Genomic DNA, 21,380 nt, shown 5'->3' with positions numbered 1-21,380 from the left:
CATAACAAAAAAAAATGCACTTCTAAAAATTTTTTCACACCTCAACTCCATTATTACTGATGAAGTAATACATAGAAAATGGTTGAGAAATTCAGCTGGTGGAGCAATATCTATGCAGAGGAATAATCGGTCAATAGCTTGGGCCAAAACCCATCATGAGTCGTGATGAAAGGTCTTGGCCCAAAATAGCAAGGGTTTATTCATTGTCATTGATGCTGCCTGAACTGCTGAGTTGCTCCAGCATTTTTTATGTTTTACTCTGGATTTCCAGCATCTACAGAACCTCTTGCGTTTTTACTGATGGAGTTTTCTTTTTAAAGTAACCTAATTGGAAGAATAATTTCATAGCTTCAGCAAGTCACTGCAAGTGTAGTTAGAGTAATCCAAAAAGTCCAAGTCAAAAATCTAACAAAATTTAAAGCATAAAGTACTGTACATCTATATTTTTTCCAAAATTTAAAACTTTAATGTTCTATTTTTAATTAAGGTTCCATTCACTTGCAGAAAAGATAATTTGCTAAGAAGTTGGCTCAGATTTCCTTTCTTATTTGTGAATCTTTCTACAATAAAATGCATATTTTAACAGGGTATCAATATAAAATGTACAAAAATATTAACAGTGGTTTAAACCATTAATTTGTAACTTATCTGACATTCGCTTAGGAAACTACAGACCACGAGAAACTCAAAATTATTGCATCTACAACAAATACATAGTTAGCAACAGATGTACAAAAATAAAAACAGATTAATTAAAATTCTGAATAACAACACAAAGATTATGCTTCTTTGACATTTAATAACAGCTTTATACATTCAAATTTTAAAATTCTAATCAGCACTTTAAACAATAGTAGAGGATCATTAAAAGACCTCTGCAATCTGCCTCAGATGGTCTGCCAGCTTTTCCCAATGAACTGGATGTGTTCTTTGGCCTTCATTCTGAGGGAAGCTATGCTGGAGTGTCTCTGTTCTGCATCTTCCAGAGGAAATTTGTCCACATAGGGGGTCCCACACTGAAAGGTGGGGGGAGTGATGCCACCCATAGGTTGCAAGGTATGCCCCAAGGCTGGGGAGTTTAGAAAAGGCGGAGGGGTATAACTGCCCTGCAAGCCCTGTGTTGTGGTGGCCATGAAACCTGGGAGGTTCTGTAATGCAGTTGAGCTGGACATTGGTGAAGTGAGCCAAGGATCCATTGATAAGTTACTACTCAGAGTGCCTATGGCTGAAGACTGTGATGACCTGTTGAAGGACAGCATTGGCGAATCCTGCAATTTCATGGCACTGGTTTCCAGCTTCTCTTGCCGCCTCCACTTCGCTCTCCTGTTTTGAAACCACACCTGAAACAAGAGCATATTAGTCTGACAGTTATATAAAACAGGGGGTATTGTAAAGTCTCTGACCTCGAGACCTGGCAACTGATTGTGTGGACTGCTGAAAGGATCATTGGTTTCCCTCACCCACGATCCCTCCCCATCCAGGACGTATACCAGAATCGCTACATTCGCCGAGCCAGCAGCACTATCAAGGACCCACCCTCAACCCACTATCCCCAACCCCCCCCCCCCAACCCATCTGGCCCACAAACTTTTCGACCTCTTACCATCAGGCAAAAGTTCCCACAGTATCAGAACAAGAACAAGGACTGTTAGGCTGGGTAACTGCTTCTTCCCCCAGACTGTGAGACTTCTGAACACCCTGATACCTACCCAGTACACATTAGTTATGACAGCACTAGTGATAGTATAATACTGTTGTATATTTAACTATATATCATATATGCACTATGTCAACTTGAACATCTGGAGAATATTATTTATTATCTGTTAATGTTATTTTATGAACTGTATGTGATAAATATACTTCTTGCACCTTGGTCACAGAGGAGTAATGTTTCATTTAGCTCTGTACATGTGTGTGGTTGAATGACAATAAACTTGAACTTGAAAATTCATACCAACTGGTTTGCCAGTTTTTCTGACATGGAGCAATTAACTGTTGATGTGTGCACTACCCAGCTGACAATTTCACTTTTACTTCCTGGCTCACAATATTTAGTTTAATTACTATCAATGATCAGTTAATTCAGCAATTCCCATGGCTTCCCGTGGAATGAGGTATACAGTCATGCACGTATTCAGCAAGCAATCTTACAAGATGGAGTTGAAGTCAAATGGCCTTCCAGTCTCACCAATATGTACTTTTCGACATGGTGATAGAGGTCCGAAATACACAACTCCTCTCGGTGCCACTTTCCTTTGCCTTTTCCTAATAGTGTCCTCACTTTTTGCTATTAAGTGGACACTACATTTTTGGGAAATTTGTCTTAGCTTTTTCGTTTAAGCTGCCACTGAATGGCACAAAAAGTGTTCTAGCTGGAGGTTAACTTTGCTGTGTGCACTCCATTCCTTTCTTAATTATGTGTATATATTGGTGAGACTGGAAGGCCATTGAAGATCACCATAGCGGAAGATAAGAGCACCTCAAAAAACTTGAGAGCAGGACGAAGTGGGATCACTGAACAACGTCTACCATATTCATGTAGACCAAGGTTTGATGAGGCCAACATCCTTGGCCAGGAAGCAGATGCCTACAAGAGAACGATTAGGGAACCACTAGAGATGGAGCATGAGGGGGACCTAATTGTAGGTTCTAAGAGTGTAGAGATAGCTCCAGTCTGAGTTCTGTAAGGTTTATTTGTTTTGTGGCTATCTTGAGGTTGTATATAGTATACATACAGTACTTTGATAATAAATATACTTTGAACTATGTAGGAACATTCTCAGATTTGGCTTCCTCAGAAAATGGCCTCCATTTCGCATCTGCTTCAGGGTGCCATGAAATTTGATGTTAACCAACAGGTCCTGGTAGCGTAGCTGTTAATACGATGCTCTTACATCTCGCGGTATTAAATTCAGAGTTCAATTCTGGCACTGTCTGTCAGGAGTTTGTATGTCCTCCCTGTGAATGGGTGGGTTTCCATCGGATGCTCCGGTTTCCTCCCACCGTCCAAAGTAGGTTAATTAGTCATTGTAAATTGTCCTGTGATTGGGCTAGCATGGGTTGCTGAGTGGCGTGGTGCAGAATTAGCCTTAATATTAGCAGTATACATCGTGAAATGTATCGTTATACAGTAGCAATACATAATGAAAAGTAGTGAGGTCGTGTTCAGGGGTTCAATGTTCATTCAGAAATTAGATGGCGGATGGGAAGAAGCTGTTTCTGAATCGTTGAGTGTGTGTCTTCAGTATTGATGGAAGCAATGAGAAGAGGGCAGGTCCTGGGTGATGGGGTCTAGGTCGTTGGGACAGTGGGGGACTGATCTGTGCTCTACCTCTTTAAATAAAGAAATTCCAACAGAGATGAAGCTCTGGTGCAGACTGGAGGCTAATTATCGCTCACATTAACCCATCCTTCTCAAAGGAACACTTCAGCTCCAACAGGGTACTACTTGTGTAAAGAGCACATAGAGCACTACAGCACAGAAACAGGCCCTTCAGCCCATCTAGTGCATGCCAGCACACTTAAACTGCCTACTCCCATCGACCAGCACATGGACCATAGCCCTCCATACCCCTCCCATCCATGTACTTAGAAATTTGGTTAAATGCTGAAATCAAACATGTATCCACCACTTCTACTATTCTACTTCACTCCATAATTACATCACCCTCCAAGTGAAGGTGTTTCCCTTCATGTTTCCCTGAAACATTTCACCTTTCACTCTTAACCCATGACCTCCAGTTTTAGTCTCACCCAACATCAGTGGTAAATGCTTGCTTGTGTTAACCTTGTCAATACCCCTCATATGGAGGAAGAGGGGCATGTGGGAGCCTATTTCTTGACAACATTCCATAAGCAATGTCAGAATGACATTTTAGCATGGATTAGATGGGCCAAAGGGCCTGTTTCTATGCTGCAGTGTTCTATGACTCCAAGGCTATGACAACTTCAGTTATCAAGCAAATATAGATAACTCTGCTTTTGTGCACGTTCAGCATGGAGTTGTTGACTAAGCATTACCCCGATAAAGCCCTCCACACCATTACGCTGGTCTACAAGGAGCGCTGCCACAAGAAAGCAGAATCCAAAGAACCCCACCATCCAGGCCATGCCCACTTCTCACTACTGCGTTCGAGCAGGAGGCACAGAGCTCATGTCCTGAACCACTGGATTCTGGGACAGTTATTATCCTACAACCATCAGGCTCCTGAACCACTGTGGATAACTTCAATCACCACAACCCCGAACTGATTCTACAACAGCTAGAGCCACTTTGAGAGACTCTTTACAGGCTCATGGTCTCAGTATTATTTTTAATTCATGAAACCACTTGGTATCCTTGGCCACGCAAGTCTAGGGAACACACACTGCGGTCCGTGAGATTGCGATGGCTCTTCCACCCCAAACCTCAGTCTATGTGGATGCTGTGTAATTTGCCACCCTGTTACAACTCAGTGCCAAGAAATAACAGACGAGTAAAGGAATGATATTTATGAATCTTAACTTAAAGGGTTAATAAAGAAAAGTAAAAGACAGAAAGAGCCCATTATAATTAAACAGTCAAATGTGCACAAGTTGGAGCTCAATTCTTCCAAAAGTCAGACATATTCACTGATCCTCCTTACACCCCGGCACCTTGCCCTGTTGAATCATGATCCCCCACCAGGTCAAATCCTACGACCTGTTCTCTCGAGCAGCTTCTCTCTTCATATTCTGCCGAACAAATGACCCAGCTCACACCGGTGTCAAGCACACAACACAAAAACACACTCCCCCTTCTCCTGAAACACGTTCCAAATCACCGTCATAAGCTCCATTGGGATCCCTGTTGCTCCAAAAACATTTTCTGGTGCTCGCATGCAGCCCGCAGAAGTAGGAAAGGGGTTCTGTGCTTGCACTGTGCCAGCATCTGGCCCCCTCAGACTATCAATCTGTCTTTTAATGTCATTAGAGCCACTCATCCAGCATCTGAGAGGTCTGCTCCGCCCATGGCTCATATTCTTCTTCCCCGTCAGGGGTGAGTGCTTTGCCCGAGAACGTTCTGAGCCTTACAATAACTGGGGGCACCTTGCCAACTATTCACCAGGGAGGCAAGGGCCAGTACCAACTCAGAATGCTGACCCCTCGCTAGAGGACTCATCAGACCTTTCAGACCACTCCTTCCCCTCGCTCTGCAGAAATAAGAGCAACTTGTCTTTACAGTCTCCGCCTCCAGCCATGGGAAACTCTGCTTTCAATTCGGCACCCTTGCCTAAATTTGCACAGTCAGTCTCTTTTGCATGTTGGCTGAGTCTTTATATACAATATTTTCATAAATTCTATTGTATTTCTTTATTTTCCTGTAAATGCCCACTAGAAAATGAATCTCAACGTACTATATGATGATATAAACTGTATGTAAATTTACTTTGAGATTTGAATTTTAATGTTATTTGCACAGTTTGTCTTTTGCACACTGGTTGCCAGTCTTTATGTATAATTTTACATATTCTATTGTATTTCTTTGTCTTCCTGTAAATTCTTGCAAGATTCCTGCTCCTGTGCGTAAGGAGTTTGTACATTCTCCCCCGTGACTGCATGGGTTTCCACCAGGTGCTCCAGTTTCTTCCCACAGTCCAAAGACATTTTGAAGGTTAATTGGTCATTGTAAATTGTCCGTTCTTAAACTATGGCAAAGTTGAGGGATTGCAGGCGGCACAGCTCGAAGGGCTGGAAGGGCCTGTTCTGTGCTGTATCTCAATAAATAACTAACGAACCTCAGGGTAGTATATGATGACATATACGTACTTTGCTATTAAATTTACTTTGAACTTTGAAAGATCCTTTACCAACTTGCCTCACTACACAAAACTATACTGTTGCAAATAAATGCCCAAAATAAAACCTTGGAAAACGAGAACATTTTCCACCACTCAAAGAAGACAGACACTGATGATTAAAACCAGTCTACCATCAAAACCTTTGCCATTTGAGGTACAGTGAAGTCAAAGGTCAAGACCTCAAACCCAATAAAAGTTTATGAGCATCAAACAAAATGCTGGAGGAACTCAGCAGGTCAGGCAGCATCTGTGGAGGGCAATAAACAGTCAATGCTTCAGGTCAAGACCCTTCGTCAGGACTGGAAAAGAAGCGAGGAACAAACCAGAATTAGGAGGTGGGGATGGATGATGGAAAGGATTACAAACAGGCAAGTGATAGATGTAACCGGGAGAAGGGGAAGGTTGGTGGGTGGGGGGGTGGGGGAGTGAAGCAAGAAACAGAGGATAGGTTGAATAAGTAAAGGGCTGAAGAAGGAGGAATCTGATAGGAGAGAAGCATGGACCATAGGAGAAACAGAAGGAGGAGGGGCACCAGTGGGAAATGACAAACAGGGGAGGAAGAGTAAGAGGGGAGCCAGAATAAGGAATGGAAAAGGGGAGAAGGGGAGGTGAGAGGAAGTACCAGAAGTTAAAGAAATTGCTGTTCACACCATTAGGTTGAGGGATTCCCAGCACTTTGTGTATGTTATATATATGCAAGACTTTCTATCCTGTTTGGTCCTAAACTTGTCTTGTATCTAGTTTATGATCTATCATGCAACACTGAGATGATTGCCCTCTATGCTTCAGTGACATGTATTACCTTCTGCAGAACCTCAAAAGCACCAGTGCACTGGTTGTAATTCATTAGTGGAATGGATAGACAAACGTTAGCATCTTCTCCCAGGAAAGGCACCCCATGGATCAAAAGGGTTAATGGATGAGAAGTATTTCGTTGGCTCTGGGCCTGTACTCACTAGAGTTTAGAAGACTGAGAAAGAACTCATTGAATCCAATCGAATATAGTGTGGATGTGGAGAGGACATTTCCATTAGTGGGAAAGTTTAGGACCAGAGGGCTTGGCTTCAGAACAAAAGGACATGCCTTTAGAACAGAGATGAGGAGGAATTTCTTTAGACAGAGTGTTGTGAATTTGTGACATTTATTACCATAGTAGGCCAAGTCATTGGGTATACTTAAAGCAGAGGTTGATAGGTTCTTGATTAGCAAGGATGTCAAAGATCATGGAGAGAAAGTTCAAAGTAAAATTTATTTACTTTGTATGTGATGGCAGACATGCCATCACATACAACCCTGAGATTCTTTTTCCTGTGGGCATACCCAGCAAATCTCTAGAACAGTAACTGTAAGCAGGATCAATGAACAACAAACTGTGCAAATGCAAATATAAATCAATAGCAATAAATAACGAGAGCATGAAATAACAAGATTGAGTACTTGAAGTGAGATCATTGGATGTGGGAACACCAGAAATAAAATGAGTGTAGTTGTCCTCTTTTGTTCAGGAACCTGATAGCTGAAGGGTAGGAACTGTTCTTGAACCTGGTGGTGTGAGTCCTGAGGCTCTCGTACCTTCTACCCGATGACAATGGCAAGGAAAGAGCATGGCCTGGGTGATGAGGATCTTTGATGATGGGTGCTGATTTTCTACGATAATATTTCATGTAGATGTGCTCAATGCTTGGGAGAGCTTTACCTGTGATGTACTAGGCTGAATCGACTACCTTTTGAGAATTTTCCACTCAAAGGCATTGGCGTTCCCACACCAGGCTGTAATGCAGTCAGTTGATGCACTTTCCACCACATATTTATAGAACTTTGTCATGGTTTTTGATGACATGCCAAATCTCTGCAGACCGCTAAGGAAGTAAAGGCACTGTTGTGCTTTCTTTGCAATTGCATTTATATGATGTGTTCAGGACAGGTCCTTTGAGATAGTAACACCCAAGAATTTAAAGTTACTGACCCTCTCCACCCCTGATCCTCCAATGAGTACTGGCTTATGGACCTCTCCCAAAGTCTACAGTTTGTTGCTTGGTTTTGCTGACATTGAGTGAGAACTCGTTGTTATGAAACCACTCAACCAAATTTTCCAATCTCCCTCCTGTATGCTGATTCATCACAATCTTTGCTTTGTCCCACAACAGTGGTGTCATCAGCAAACTTGAATACAGTAGGAGAAACAAGCAAGTTTATTTGTATAGCACTTTTCAAACACAAGCCAGCTCAAAGTGCTTTACATAGAACAAGATATAAAAAAAATCAAATTTCAGACAATATACAAAATAAAATCACACAAAAATAAATATGATAAATAGAAGTTACGGTGCAGGAGATTCTAATTAAAAGCAACAGTGAAAAGAGAAGTTTTAAGCCTCAGTTTAGAAGAGCTTAAAGTTGTGCAGACTTCAGATCCTCTGGAAGGTTATTCCAGATATGGGAAGCATAGCAATTAGGAGCTGATTTACAATGTTTAGTTTTGACCCTGGGGATGGTAAGCACACCCACCCCAGAAGACCTGAGAGCTCAGGAACGTTCATAATGCCACAGGAGATCGGAGATGTGTTTTGGCCCTCGACTATTCAGTGTAACATTAGTGTAAACCCGTGGTAATACTTTGAAGTCAGTCCTCTGATGGACAGGAAGCCAGTGTAGTGATCTGAGAACTGGAGTGATATGGTCTACGTTCAGGGTCTCAGCAGCATTCTGAATGAGCTGCGGCTGTCTCAGGGATTCTTGGTTTTACAGAGACCTGTGAAAACACCATTACAGTAGTCAAGCCTACGGAAAAGAAATGCACGGCTGAGAATTTCTAGATCTTGCTGAGGCATAAGTCCTTTAACTCTTGCTATATTTTTAAGATGGTAGTAGGCCAAGTTTATAATTGTCCTAATATGGCGGTTGAATTTTAAGTCGGAGTCCATCACAACACCAAGATTTCTGGCAACACACACAAAATGGTGGTGGAACGCAGCAGGCCAGGCAGCATCTATAGGGAGAAGTGCTGTCGACATTTCGGACGAAGGGTCTCGGCCCGAAACGTCGACTGTACTTCTCCCTATAGATGCTGCCTGGCCTGCTGCGTTCCACCAGCATTTTGTGTGTGTTGCTTGAATTTCCAGCATCTGCAGATTTCCTCGTGTTTACCAAGGTTTCTGGCTTGGCTTGTGGTCTGTAATGACAGGGATTCTAAGTGAGCACTGACTTTTAATCGTTCTTTATTGACACCAAAAACAATTATTTCAGTTTTCTCTTTGTTTAACTGGAGGAAACTTTGGCTCATCCAATCAGTGATTAATTCAATACATTTTTTAGTGATTGTATGGGGCCAAAGTCACTTGATGACAGTTATATAAATCTGAGTGTCATCGGCATATTTGTGGCAGATATTCTGTTGCTGTCTATGGTTTGAGCTAGAAGGAACATGTATATGTTGAACAGAGGAAGCTCTAGTATAGACCCTTGAGGCACTCCACATATCATTTTTGTTCACTCAGATACGCAGCTACCAATTGGTACAAAATAGTCCCCGTCCTGTAAATAGGATTTAAACCACTTTAGGACAGTACTGAAAAGTCCCACCCAGTTTTCCAGTCTGTCCAGTAATATGCCATGGTCAACTGTGTCAAAAGCAGCTCTCAGATCCAGTAAAACCAAAACTGAACTTTTATCATCATCATGGTTTAAGCGGATATCATTTAAAACCTGGACCAAAACGGTCTCAGTGCTATGGTGTTGTCGAAATCCAGACTGGACAACATCCAACCAGTTGCTTAGTGCCAAGAAGCTCTTAAGTTGCTGATAAACAACCTTTTCAATGATTTTAGTTAAGAATGATAAGTTTGATATAGCCTGTAGCTATTAATTACTGAGACATCTTGGCTCTTTTTTTAAAAAAAAGAGGCTGAAGAACTAGTTTTCAGTGTTTTTGGGAAGTAGCCTGATGGAAGAGAAAAATTGCAGAATGTTTAGTGCCGTGCAATTAAGAATTTTTTTTTTTTAAAAAAGGGTTGTAGGTAAAAGGTCAAGAAAATAGGGGGAAGATTTCAGGTGTAGCACAATTTCTTGAAAAGTTTTATAATTAACTAAATTAGTTCTAAGTGAATGAAGGGATGACACTGACTTCTGACCCGATGCAGAGACACTGACAGCATGTTAAATCTTCTGAATTTTAACAGTAAGAAAGAACGCAAGGTCATTACATGACTTTGTAGAGAGAAGTTCAGGCACTACTGATTCGAGGTTGCAAGCCTATCAATTGTAGCAAATAAGGCATGTGCATTATTACTGTGAAAGGGCTTGAGAGGGAAAATAAATCAGACAGGATTGAATGACAAAGTAGACTCCGGAATGAATGGCCTACTCTATGATTATTTTTATGGTCTTATTGTCTTATCGTCTAATTGTCATGATGAAAGCCACTGGTCCAGAATCTTTTGGAATAGGAATTCTCATGTTTCTAATGTTTGGAATGTTGCTGGAATTGCAGACTGATAACCAAAGATCTGGGACTTAACTGAACCACATAGCCTTCCATTATCTTTTAAAAAGTAGAGAAAGAAATAGAGAAATGGCAGAGAAGGAAGTGCTGACAACCACAGACTCCACAACCACGAAAACTCACAAATGCTCGATTGTCTTAGGAGGACGAAGAAATGTGGCGTGCCCGCATTGACCCTATCAATTTTCATTGATGTACATAGAAAATATTCTATCTGGATGCTTAACTGCTTGGTACGGGAACTGCTCTGCAGGTGTACACTAGAAACTGCAGGAAGTTGTGGACACAACTCAGCACATCAGGGAAATCAGCCTCCTTTTCCATGGAATCTGTCAAAACTTCTCACTGCCTCGGTAAAACAACCAGCATCAAAGACCCCACCCTCCCTGGACATATTCTCTTCTCCCTTCTTCCACCAAGCAGAAGATACAAAAGTTCCTAGTATGATAATGATTACTCTCAACCTTACAATCTACCTTGCTATGATCTTGAACCTTACCGTCTATCTGCACTGCACTTTCTCTGTGGACGTTACACTTTATTCTGCATTGTTATTGTCTTACCTTGTACTACCTCAATGTAATGATCTGATCTGTGGAAAACTGTGCAAGACACATTTTCCACTGTTATGTGAGGATAATAACTCAATTCAAAATAGTGCCAGATCCGATGTAGAGCAAAGAATGGAGAGGGAGTGAAGGAATGGGTGAAGAGTGATGAAAAAGGGCAAGCAATGAAGGCATTCACATCAGAAGTTTTAATTTTCTGTGGAAAATTTAAATAATTTACCAGCAGTGATGAAATGAGTGTTTGAAGCTCAGAGAGATTGATGGCTATCTGCCAGATGAGGGAGGTCAAATAGCACTACACTTTGTGTTGAATACTAGAGGGCATATAGTACCTGTATATCTATGAAGGGAGAGAAAATTTAAAGAGGAGATGCAGGGCAAGTTTTATTTTTACACAGAGTGGTAGGTGCATGGAACGCACCACCAGGAGTAGAAGTAAAAGCAGCATTCAAGAGGCTTTTAGAGGGGCACATGAATATGCAGGTAATTAATGGGAATGGATCACCTATACCAGCAACCCAGGTTCAATTCTCACCACTGCCTTTAAGGAGTTTGTACGTTCTCCCCATGACCGCATGTGTTTCCTCGGGTGCTCCAGTTTCCTCCCACAGTTCAAAGATGTACCAATTGGTAGGTTAATTGGCCATTTTAAATTGCCCTCTGATTAGGCAGCAGCAATGAAATCAGTGGGGTGGGGTGGGGGGGGGGCATGTTTGCTGGGTAGTGCGGTTTGTATCTTGATAAGAAGGATTTGTTTAATTTTTATCCATGCACAATAGAAAATATTCTATCTGGATTTGCATGGAAACTGCTTTCCAGGTGACCACAAGAAATTGCAGAGAGTTGTGGACGCAGCTCAGCACAGAGGTCATGGGCTGTAAGGCCTGTTCAAGAGCTCTACTGCTCTATGTTCTAACTCAAAACTCATAGAAGTGTTTACACATTAATAATGTCCTGTACCTTAATCTCATCTTTCACTTCTCCAACTAATTTTGTCCTATTATTTAGACCCATGTTACTTTAAATGGTCAAATAAAACACTTGTGCCAATTTGAATAAAATAATGAATGGTCAAACTTTTAAACATAGAACATTACAAGACAGTGCTGGCCCTTCGGCACAATATCGTACCGACCTTTGAACCTACTCTAAAATTAATCCCCCCCACAAAGCCCTCCAGTTTTCTATCATCCATGTGCCACTTTACAAGTGTTAGCTCTGCTACATAGACTTGCCATTTCTTTCTTCTTCTAGTTGAATTTTCCAGACCACACCCTCCTCCCCACCTGGATGACTTAGGCAAAGTTCGATCCATGAAGCCTCACTGAATTTCAGGCATGTTGTTGGAAAGAAGCTTACTACATTTGAAACTATTCCATTTAACACCTTCTTTAAACGGCAAAGAACGTGTCCAGTATAATTGTCAGTCTTCAATCTGCATTTACACAATCTGCTTTTAATCTGTTTGTAATGTAATCCTCTGAGGATTGTCGGCGTGGTAGAGAGGCTTGTGAGCTCCCGATATCCCAAGAGCGGTAATGTCTAGAGTTTAGCTGTCTAGCACTTGGGTGCTAGTAAGGTCATGGTAAGGTCAAGGAGGGGACTCCAGACAAAGACTAATCTAACTGAAACCTCAATGGTGAAGCTGCCAAAAGATGACGACGCATCACAATGGCAATGAAGGTGGAGCAAGGCTACAGCAGTGAAAGGTCCTCAGTCACCTTGGATTTCATGCCACTGGACCCAGACCCTGACCTGTCAACGACAGCGTGGTGGCTATGCATGAATCAGCCTCCCAAATTCAACAAGCTCACTGCATGTGTTCTCCATTAAGAGAGTGACCTCTTTGGACATCTTACTCTAACTTGGTCAGCTCCATCAGAGACACAGACATAGAATAGTACAGCACATCACAGGCCCTTTGGCCCACAATGCTGTGCAGACCCACAACCCCTGCCTCCCATATAACCCCCACCTTAAATTCCTCCATATTATTATATTCTATGTCATTCTATTATAGGCACTAGCCTCCATAGCATCCAGGACATCTTCAAGGAGCAGTGCCTCAATAAGTCAGCATCCATCATTAAGGACCCCCGTCACTCAGGTTCTCATTGTCCTTGTTCTCATTGCAACCATCAGGAAGGAGGTAAAGACTGAACGCACACTCAAAGATTCAGGAACAGCTTCTTCCCCTGTGCCATCCGATTTCTGAATGGACATTGAACCCCTGAACACTATCTCACTACTTTTGTTTTAAATTTCTATTATTGCACTTACTTAATTTAACCATAATATACACACTTATTGTAATTCACAGATTTTCTATTGTGTATTTCATTGTACTGCTGCTGCAAAGGCAACAAGTTTCATGACACATGTCAATGATATTAGACTTGATTCTATTCGAGTGATCGCATTACTAATGCCTAGTGAAGTTAATGAGCAACATTTTGGAATATTAATGGAATGAATATTAGTGCAGGAGAGAGGACCTCAGATAAAAGTTCAGCCATGATCTTAGAGAAAGGCTGTGCAAAAGTGAATGACCAAATAATCCACATATATTTTTGTGCTGTTCCTTGCAGAGGACTATAGACAGGCAGCTCCATCATGGGCACTAGCATCCCCACTATCGACGACATCTTCAAAAAGGTGATGCCTCAAAAAGGTGGCATCCATCAGTATGGATCCCCATCAACCAGGACATACTCACTTCTAATTACTACCATCAGAGAGAAGGTACACACACTCAACATTTTACAAACAGCTTCTTCAGTTCCTTCATCTCACTATTTTACTTTTTTTTTGCACTACTAACTTTATTATATTGGGTGATGGGGTTGGAGATACGTCTCTAACTAAGGAGAAAGGTAAGACACTCCTTCCCTCCGCTAGCCTGCAGGTCACCCTTGGGCAAGGTGTAGCACCAGCTTAGCCCCCCAGGATCAGGGTCACATGAAGCCATGGGAACAGATGATGAATGGTTATATTGGCAGCTGGTCCTATCCCAAGTCCTGGTTATGCAGCCACTGACACCAGGCAGACAATCTCTGAAGAGTATTGATAATGGCAGGGGTCACGCTGTTTTGTAAAGACACTGCCCAGAAGAAGGCAATGGCAAACCACTTCTGTGGAAAAAATTGCCAAGAGTAATCATGGTCATATCATATGACACATGAATGAAAACATACATACACACTTACATAGGTATGACGTTACTTATGTGTCAGAATTATTCATAAAATTTAATGAAGTCAGTCTTCAATTGCAAGGAAATTATGTGAGTTTTCTTAAAGTCGTATCAGTTATCTCCACTTTGCTGCCTGGGTAAACCCTACTTAAGTGCAAATTTGTCCAGCGTGACCTTTTCCAATTTCTGATCCTGGAAACAAATAAATAGTGCATGGTGATCTTCTATAATACTACGCCCACCTGGGACAGCTGCATAAAGACGTGGCAAAGAGATTTCAGGATTTTCCCTCAATCCAAATTCCAGATTGGGTAAAAAATCCAGTCCTGAACATTTGTAATGAGAAATTAACAAGAAGGATGGAGGAAGAACTGATCTCTCTACAACATGACTTCGAGCTCAAGCTGAGGTTCAAAAAACATCATACTAAGATTTTCATTGCAGAGAGAAATCACTGAACACTATCCTGCACTGTGGAAAAAGATCAAAATGTTCTTTATTGCCTTTCTAACATCATACTTAGCAGAGCACAATTTCAATGCAAACACCCAACTTCTTTCAGTGCAATGAAACAGACTATAAATTACTGAACATAGGGATCTGAGACTCCTTCTGAGGGGCATTCAGCCTGATGTTGAGAAACTGATATTCTGATATAAACTGAGAAACTCACTGAAAGGTGAAAAAGCAATGAAGTAGTGAATAGTTGGACTACAAATGCATGCTCTAAAATTGTTGAAGGAAATTATTTTTACTGTATTTAAATAATTTTTGTTGTAGCTTTAAATGGATTTGACTAGTTCTTGCAATTCTTTGAGAAATTTCAGTTCCTCTTTTCTTTCACTGTGCATCACAAATCAAAATTCTTTATAGTTTTTTTATGTAATGGCCAGAAAGGGAGATAAGGGCACTGGAGATGTGGTCTGGAGACAAGGGAGAGCCACACGAGAAGGCCAGGAGCTAGACTCAGTTGTCAGAGGCTATTTGAGGCACACTGCATGAGGAGCAGTTTTAGGTATTGGGAACTTATCTCCACGACCACTCCTCAGCTTGACAACCTTGGATTGTTTAATGGACACATAATGTTATAGTAATTTTTATGCTGCCATAATGCAATGAATTTCTTGGCAAATGATAATAAACCTGATTCTGATTAAACTTACTCAATGACAATGCATTTCATTTAAAAATATGAAATGATGTACAGCAGATAGTGGCAAAGGTCTTTTACTGATTTTGATCCCAGCAAATAAAACAATTGGATCATGACACTTGTATTTGTTCTGTGTGAATTCAATTGGTTATGACAGATACACAAGTAAAAAGTGAGACTTGAGCTAAAGACTCGGATTAAATGATTAGAAGGTTTCTTCATAATTTCAGTTTTACTGAATGGTAAAATTCCTCCCATGCCCTCGAGTTCAAGTTCTCTCCCCTCCTTTTTGCCAAAGTCTACTTCGTAAACTCTTAGCCTAGAATCATATTTTAAGCAGAAAAGCCTCTATATTAAATTGTTGAAATGCTTTTTCTTGCATAAAACTCAGATAAGAAATAGATCTGGTAGCTCCATCATGGGTACAAGCCCCATAAATGGGGACATCTTCAAAATATGATGCTTCAAGAAGTCTGCGTCCATCATTAAAGACCCTTACCATCCATGACATGCCCCCGACACGCTCAACATTATAGGGACAGCTTCTTCACTTCATCAGATTTCCGAGTAGTGCATGAATCCACCATCCATACTATTTATTATATAAAATAGATACTTACGTATTGTATATACTTATATATATAGCTCTCCTTTTATAACTTATAGCAAATTTTATGTATTGCACAGTACTGCGGCCACAAATTTCACAACATATATCAAGATAATGTATCTGACTGCGATTTCCAGTTGAAGTTTTTTTGATGAAGGGGGTGTGGGAGATTGCCGATTGCTCTCACGATTTATTTCGCCTACTAGTTTGCCTTGAAAGTGCATTAACAAAAACACTGTAGAAAACCAAGGGACTTATTAAGTTGTGCGGTTTAAGTGAAAGAGAACACGACCTTTTAATTAAACAGAATGTTTCCTTTGCAAGAACGTCACAAGGCTTTCCCCCATTCCAAAATTCATCGCCGAGTGCAGAGCAATAGAATTATATTAATTTGTTCAATTTCGATTCCTCAAATGTATAGCATCAAGCGTGTTTAATGATAAACAGTTTTAAAATGCCCTGCAAATCAACTTTCAATTAAAGCTTTCAATTAAAACGATTTTATTAAATTGTTTACGGAAGTGCTAATTGGTTGAATTCTCTATACGACTCTTTGCTGGGTACTGAATTTTCAACGTGAAAATGTAAACCATTAATTACTTTCGGTGTTATGAGCTGTACATAAGACCACTTTCCTCTCCTATCAGATTCCTTCTACTCCAGCCCTTTATCTTTCCCGCCCCACTGCCGTCACCTGTCACCTTCTATCCACCCTTCTTTTCCCTCCCTCACTTTTTATTCTGCCGTCTTCCTTCTTCCCTTCCAGTCCCGAAGAAGGGTCTCGGCCCGAACGTTGCCTGTTCATTCATTTCGATTGATGCTACCTGACTTGCTGAGTTCCTCCAGCATTTTGTGTGTTATTGCTTCAAAATGTTACTGACTGTAACTAGCAAAGCGTTCCACCAACGACCCCCTCCCATGAGATAAGACTACATAATTATTGACGATATTTCAGAATCATTGACTTTGAGGTTGAGAATAATTCATAATGAACACTATATGTTTCAGGCACGCGTGATTATAAACTTGCCAAGTTGCACACGCAGATTTTCGTTTACCAATTCAAACAGGACTTTCGTTGAAGGAATGTGCTGTAACTGCTCCTAATGTGCTGTTCTTCCACATGCGGGAGGGTTAATAATTTATATCTCGTTGGCACGCTGCTTTGCCAAAAAGTGAAAATATGAAAGCAAAATCTATAGAATTGGGTACAAAGTGGTCCTAAGTGTTCTTCCAATACTCGGGGCAACCTCCCTGGCATTCTTAAAATATAGCGTCACTGATCGTTCAGGTTTTGATACCTTTTGATTACAAGTCAATCTATACTGCATGACAATAGGTTGTTCGCGCCGACCGTCAAACACCCGTATTTTACAGAATACAAAAATGCATTCTTCTGCGTTGATAAATCGCGTTTTCAAACAAGGAAGAAGCTCTTTTCTAACTACCTGATGGGGCCCTCCGGTTTAGGAAAGGAAAGTAAACCACTGGCTTGCTGGCAAAGTTCAGTTCATCCTTTATTCAAGAAAAAAAATCCCAGCGAGCCTAACTCATCCCTTGAATGCTTAGGTCAGTTGGCGAGTTTACAGTAAGAAACCTGGGCGATCGAACGAAAATAAATATTGACATTTGAAATGGTACAATTAAAAGAATCCTGGTGAAAACAATAAATATCTGTGCTTCAAAGATCAATTTGAACTCTTATCTCACGATCAGTAAAAAATTCTAACACTAACCTTTGGAAAAGAGAACAGCGGATTCGAAGACTCGATATTGTCATTACCGATAAATTATAATTTTATATTGAACCATTTACTCGGAGTTCATGAGGTAAATTAATAACGGAATGTGGTGAATGGCTGAGTATCACAAGGTTAAACATGACCATTAGATATAGGAACAGAATTAGGCCATTCAGCCCATCGAGTCTGATCCGCCATTCCCTCGTGGCTGATTTATTATCCTTCTCAACCCGATTCCTCTGCCTTCTCCCCGTAACTTTGACTCCCTGACTAATCAAGAACTTGGCAATCCCCACTTTAATTATACCCAATGAGTTGACCTCCACAGCCAACTGTGGCAATGAATTCCCCAGATTCACAACCATCTGCCGAAAGAAATTCTTCCTCGTGTCTGTTCTATATAGCCGTCCTTCTACTCTGAAACTGTACCTTTGGTCCTAGACTTTCCCACTATTGGAAGCATCCTCTCCACGTCCGCTGAATTTGGGCCTTTGAATATTTGATAGGTTTCAATGAAATCATTCTTCTAAACTCCTGTGAGTACAGGCCCAGAACTATCAAACGCTCCGCATGCGTTATAACTGGCCTATAATTTCCTATAATGACCAGAACACAGAGCAACAGGACGTAACAGAGCCTCACCTGCACCCGAACCTCAGGCAGATTGACTTTCATGGCCAGCTCCTCTCTGCTGTACACGTCTGGGTAATGGGATTTCTCAAAAGCCCTCTCCAGCTCGTGAAGCTGGTACGTGGTGAATGTTGTCCGGTTTCTCCTGTGCTTCTTTTTGGGCTGTTCCTCGTCCGATAGGTTATGTTCATGTTGCCTGGTTTTCACTATGTCTGGCCGGAGACCTTCCCCGTTGCTGTTCGTACAGAAGTGATCTTAAAAAAAAGCAAATTACACAGTTACCTATTTACTTAAAAGTCCGCCATGGATGGTGCAAGCAAGACCCGGCTTCAAAAGGTAGACTTTTGGGCATGGGGCTGGTAACTCCATCCCATTAAAAAGCCCAGAGCAGAAGAATCTCCAAGGTCCTCCTCCCTGGGAGAGGAAGGAACTTCGAAGATGGGCTACAATTGGGGACAACTTGAAAAACTGGCCCAAGACTAAGGATTCTAGCGAGCTGTATTTGGCGGCCGACGCCCCGGGAGGGGTGGTGGGTTTAAGTACGTATTTATTTATAGCACATTGTACAATTACGGCAGGGACTGAAGATAATGGAACCGTTAACCGCCTCCTGTTTCGCATCGTTAATAGCAAACAGTTTTGTTAAGAAGGAACGAAAACAGGGTTTATTATCAGTGACATATGTCGTGAGTTTTGTAATTGGTTGGAAATAAAAGTGAGCGTTTCCTACTGAATAAAACTTTCATTGCTACCAAGTAATCATACAATTTGACGCGTTTTACCCAAATTGAAAGTTAATTGTTGCATTTATATTAACAAAACGTGTTGGGGCCAATGGCATTGGTGAAGCTAATTTAACTTGAATAGAAAATATTTGATAGGAGCAAAACAGTTTATTACCGTCAAAACGTTCTGAGTTCGCTTGTTCATGTTTTGAGTTTGACGCTCTGTTACAACAATCCCGGCCGGTGCCTTTTACCCCTTCTTCTACAATCCTGGAGTTCCTGCTGGAAGGGAAGGTTGAACGGGGAGCTGGCTCATCTTTGGTAAATCCCAAAATCGCGTCTATACTGTGCACCCTGGAAGACGCGGTGCCCGTACTCCTTCCCAAGCTCCCAAATGGTGACAAACCTTCGTCCATCCCGGTACAGCCCGAGCACAGGAAACGCATGGATTATTGTCTGATACTAGTAACTTTAACAGTCCTTCAATAATTAAAACCTAAGCCTTTTTAATCTTCAAATGATCACTAATTCTTCTTTAATATCCCGTCTCCTTTCAATTCTTCTGCGAGGGAAAATATTGCCGCGATGTTAGTTGACTCCTTTAGCCGAGAGTCCTCTAATTAGTATATTTTGGAAAAGTAAGTGGCTAAATAGCAGAGGAAATGTAATGGAGATATATACCGCAAATGTAGGAACTGTGGTTACAAAAGAGGACGAGACGTCCGCTCTTTCACCGTTCTAGCACGCACAGCCTTCAGAGTTTAAGTAATGACTCGCTGCCATCCATTTAATACTTCTTTCCCTCAAATACCTAGGAGCTTCCTACGAGGCGTGTTTGGGTTTCCAAACGGCGGAGACCGTCCGAGTAAAGACTTCGAACCGCTCGGGTAGCGAATTCGGACCTCTTTCTTGCACTTCTGGGGAGCCTGTGGCGAAACTGTTCCTTATAAATCTTGGAGCAATCTTTGTGTATCCCAGCTGCCGCTGGATGAAAGGATGAGGGGGTGGAGCGGGTGGGGATTAGAACAGAGTTTGTTCAAACAGAACAAGACCGGACAATTGCACATCCATCCTAAACCCACAGATTACCGATGTGAGGTTTACTTAAAACATAAATTATAGCTCAATCCTTTAATAAACTCAGTGGTTTTTCATTGTACAATGAAAGAAGCTGTTCTGTTTCATGACTACATGGCAACTCTAAATAAATGTATTATCAATGTCCATCTTCAGGGACCCCCGGCACCGAGGCCGTGCTTCCTTCTTGCCGCTTCCCTCGGGAAGGGCGTACAAGAGCCTGAAGTCCCACACCACCACTTCAGGAACAGTTCAGGCTCTTGAATCAGCGTGAATAATTTCAATCATCCACAGCACTGAACTAACTGCACAACTTATGCACTCACTTTAAGAACTCCACAACTCGTATTCTCGATATTTATTACTTATTCGTATATATATTTCCTCTCAGCTCAAGATGGCAAAACCTCGGTACGCTGGTGGTGTTTAGTATTGTGGCTTACCGGAGGTTTGCATAAATATTGCTGTGCAGGCCTAATTGTTTAATGTTATTATGACCCTGGGATGATAGCAGTTAAAGATATTACTAGTAGGACAATGTATCCTCTGTTCATGTTCCATAGTCTTTCAATTTCCTATTCTAATTCAGCATATTTCTGGTGGTTTTCACTTACTGATTTCTGTATGTTTTGTGTGTTTGGAATGGCTGCATCTATTAGGTAAATTGGTCTTGCTCGTTTATCCTGTAATATATTAGGACAGTTATTGTGGATTGACATGTCTGTAATAATGGAGACTTTGTAATATAATTTGTAGGACTGTGATTCTAAAACTGGATCAGGCTTGTATTTATATTGAGGTATGGTGTCTCTTATGAGTTTACATCTTAAAGTAAGATTTTGGCGAGTGACGTATGACACTTGTTCGTGCCTGTGCACGGTATCCGATTGAGTTAAACTGCCGTAGGATCCTGTCATATTTTGAATTGTTTCTGGATTCCCTTGGAATTTTCTGTATTTATCATCTTGAATTTATTACGTATTTTTGGGGTGTGTGGGTGTGTGTGTGTGTGTGTGTGTGTGTGAGAGAGAGAGAGAGAGAGAGAGAGAGAGAGAGAGAGAGAGAGAAAGGGAGGGGAGGGAGAGGGAGAGAGAGGGAGAGAGAGAGAGAGAGAGAAAGGGAGGGGAGGGAGAGGGAGAGAGAGAGAGAGAGAGAGAGAAAGGGAGGAGAGAGAGAGAGGGAGAGGGAGAGGGAGAGGGAGAGGGAGAGGGAGAGGGAGAGGGAGAGAGAGAGAGAGAGAGACAGAGAACGAGAACGAACACACACTTCTTGGTCCTGTATTACCACAAGAAACGGCTCTGTCGCTGGGAAGAGGTCTCTAACTCCAAGAGTTCGACGCTTCCTTGTCGACATTCAGT

At 41.5% G+C, this 21,380-nt stretch overlaps 1 protein-coding gene across 1 annotated transcript; it reads right to left on the bottom strand.

The window, feature by feature from the left end:
* Window positions 1-887: 887 nt before the first annotated feature.
* Window positions 888-19,391, bottom strand: rx3 (retinal homeobox gene 3). The gene is made up of 3 exons (XM_059988620.1): window positions 19,121-19,391; window positions 18,233-18,474; window positions 888-1,340 (listed from the first exon to the last, which is right to left on the bottom strand). The coding sequence occupies exons 1-3, from the start codon at window positions 19,389-19,391 to the stop codon at window positions 888-890; spliced, it is 966 nt and encodes a 321-aa protein (XP_059844603.1).
* Window positions 19,392-21,380: the final 1,989 nt, after the last annotated feature.

Source organism: Hypanus sabinus, chromosome 14, assembly GCF_030144855.1.
Source record: "Hypanus sabinus isolate sHypSab1 chromosome 14, sHypSab1.hap1, whole genome shotgun sequence".
NCBI lineage: Eukaryota > Metazoa > Chordata > Chondrichthyes > Myliobatiformes > Dasyatidae > Hypanus > Hypanus sabinus.
This window is presented reverse-complemented; position numbering and strand designations above follow the sequence as displayed.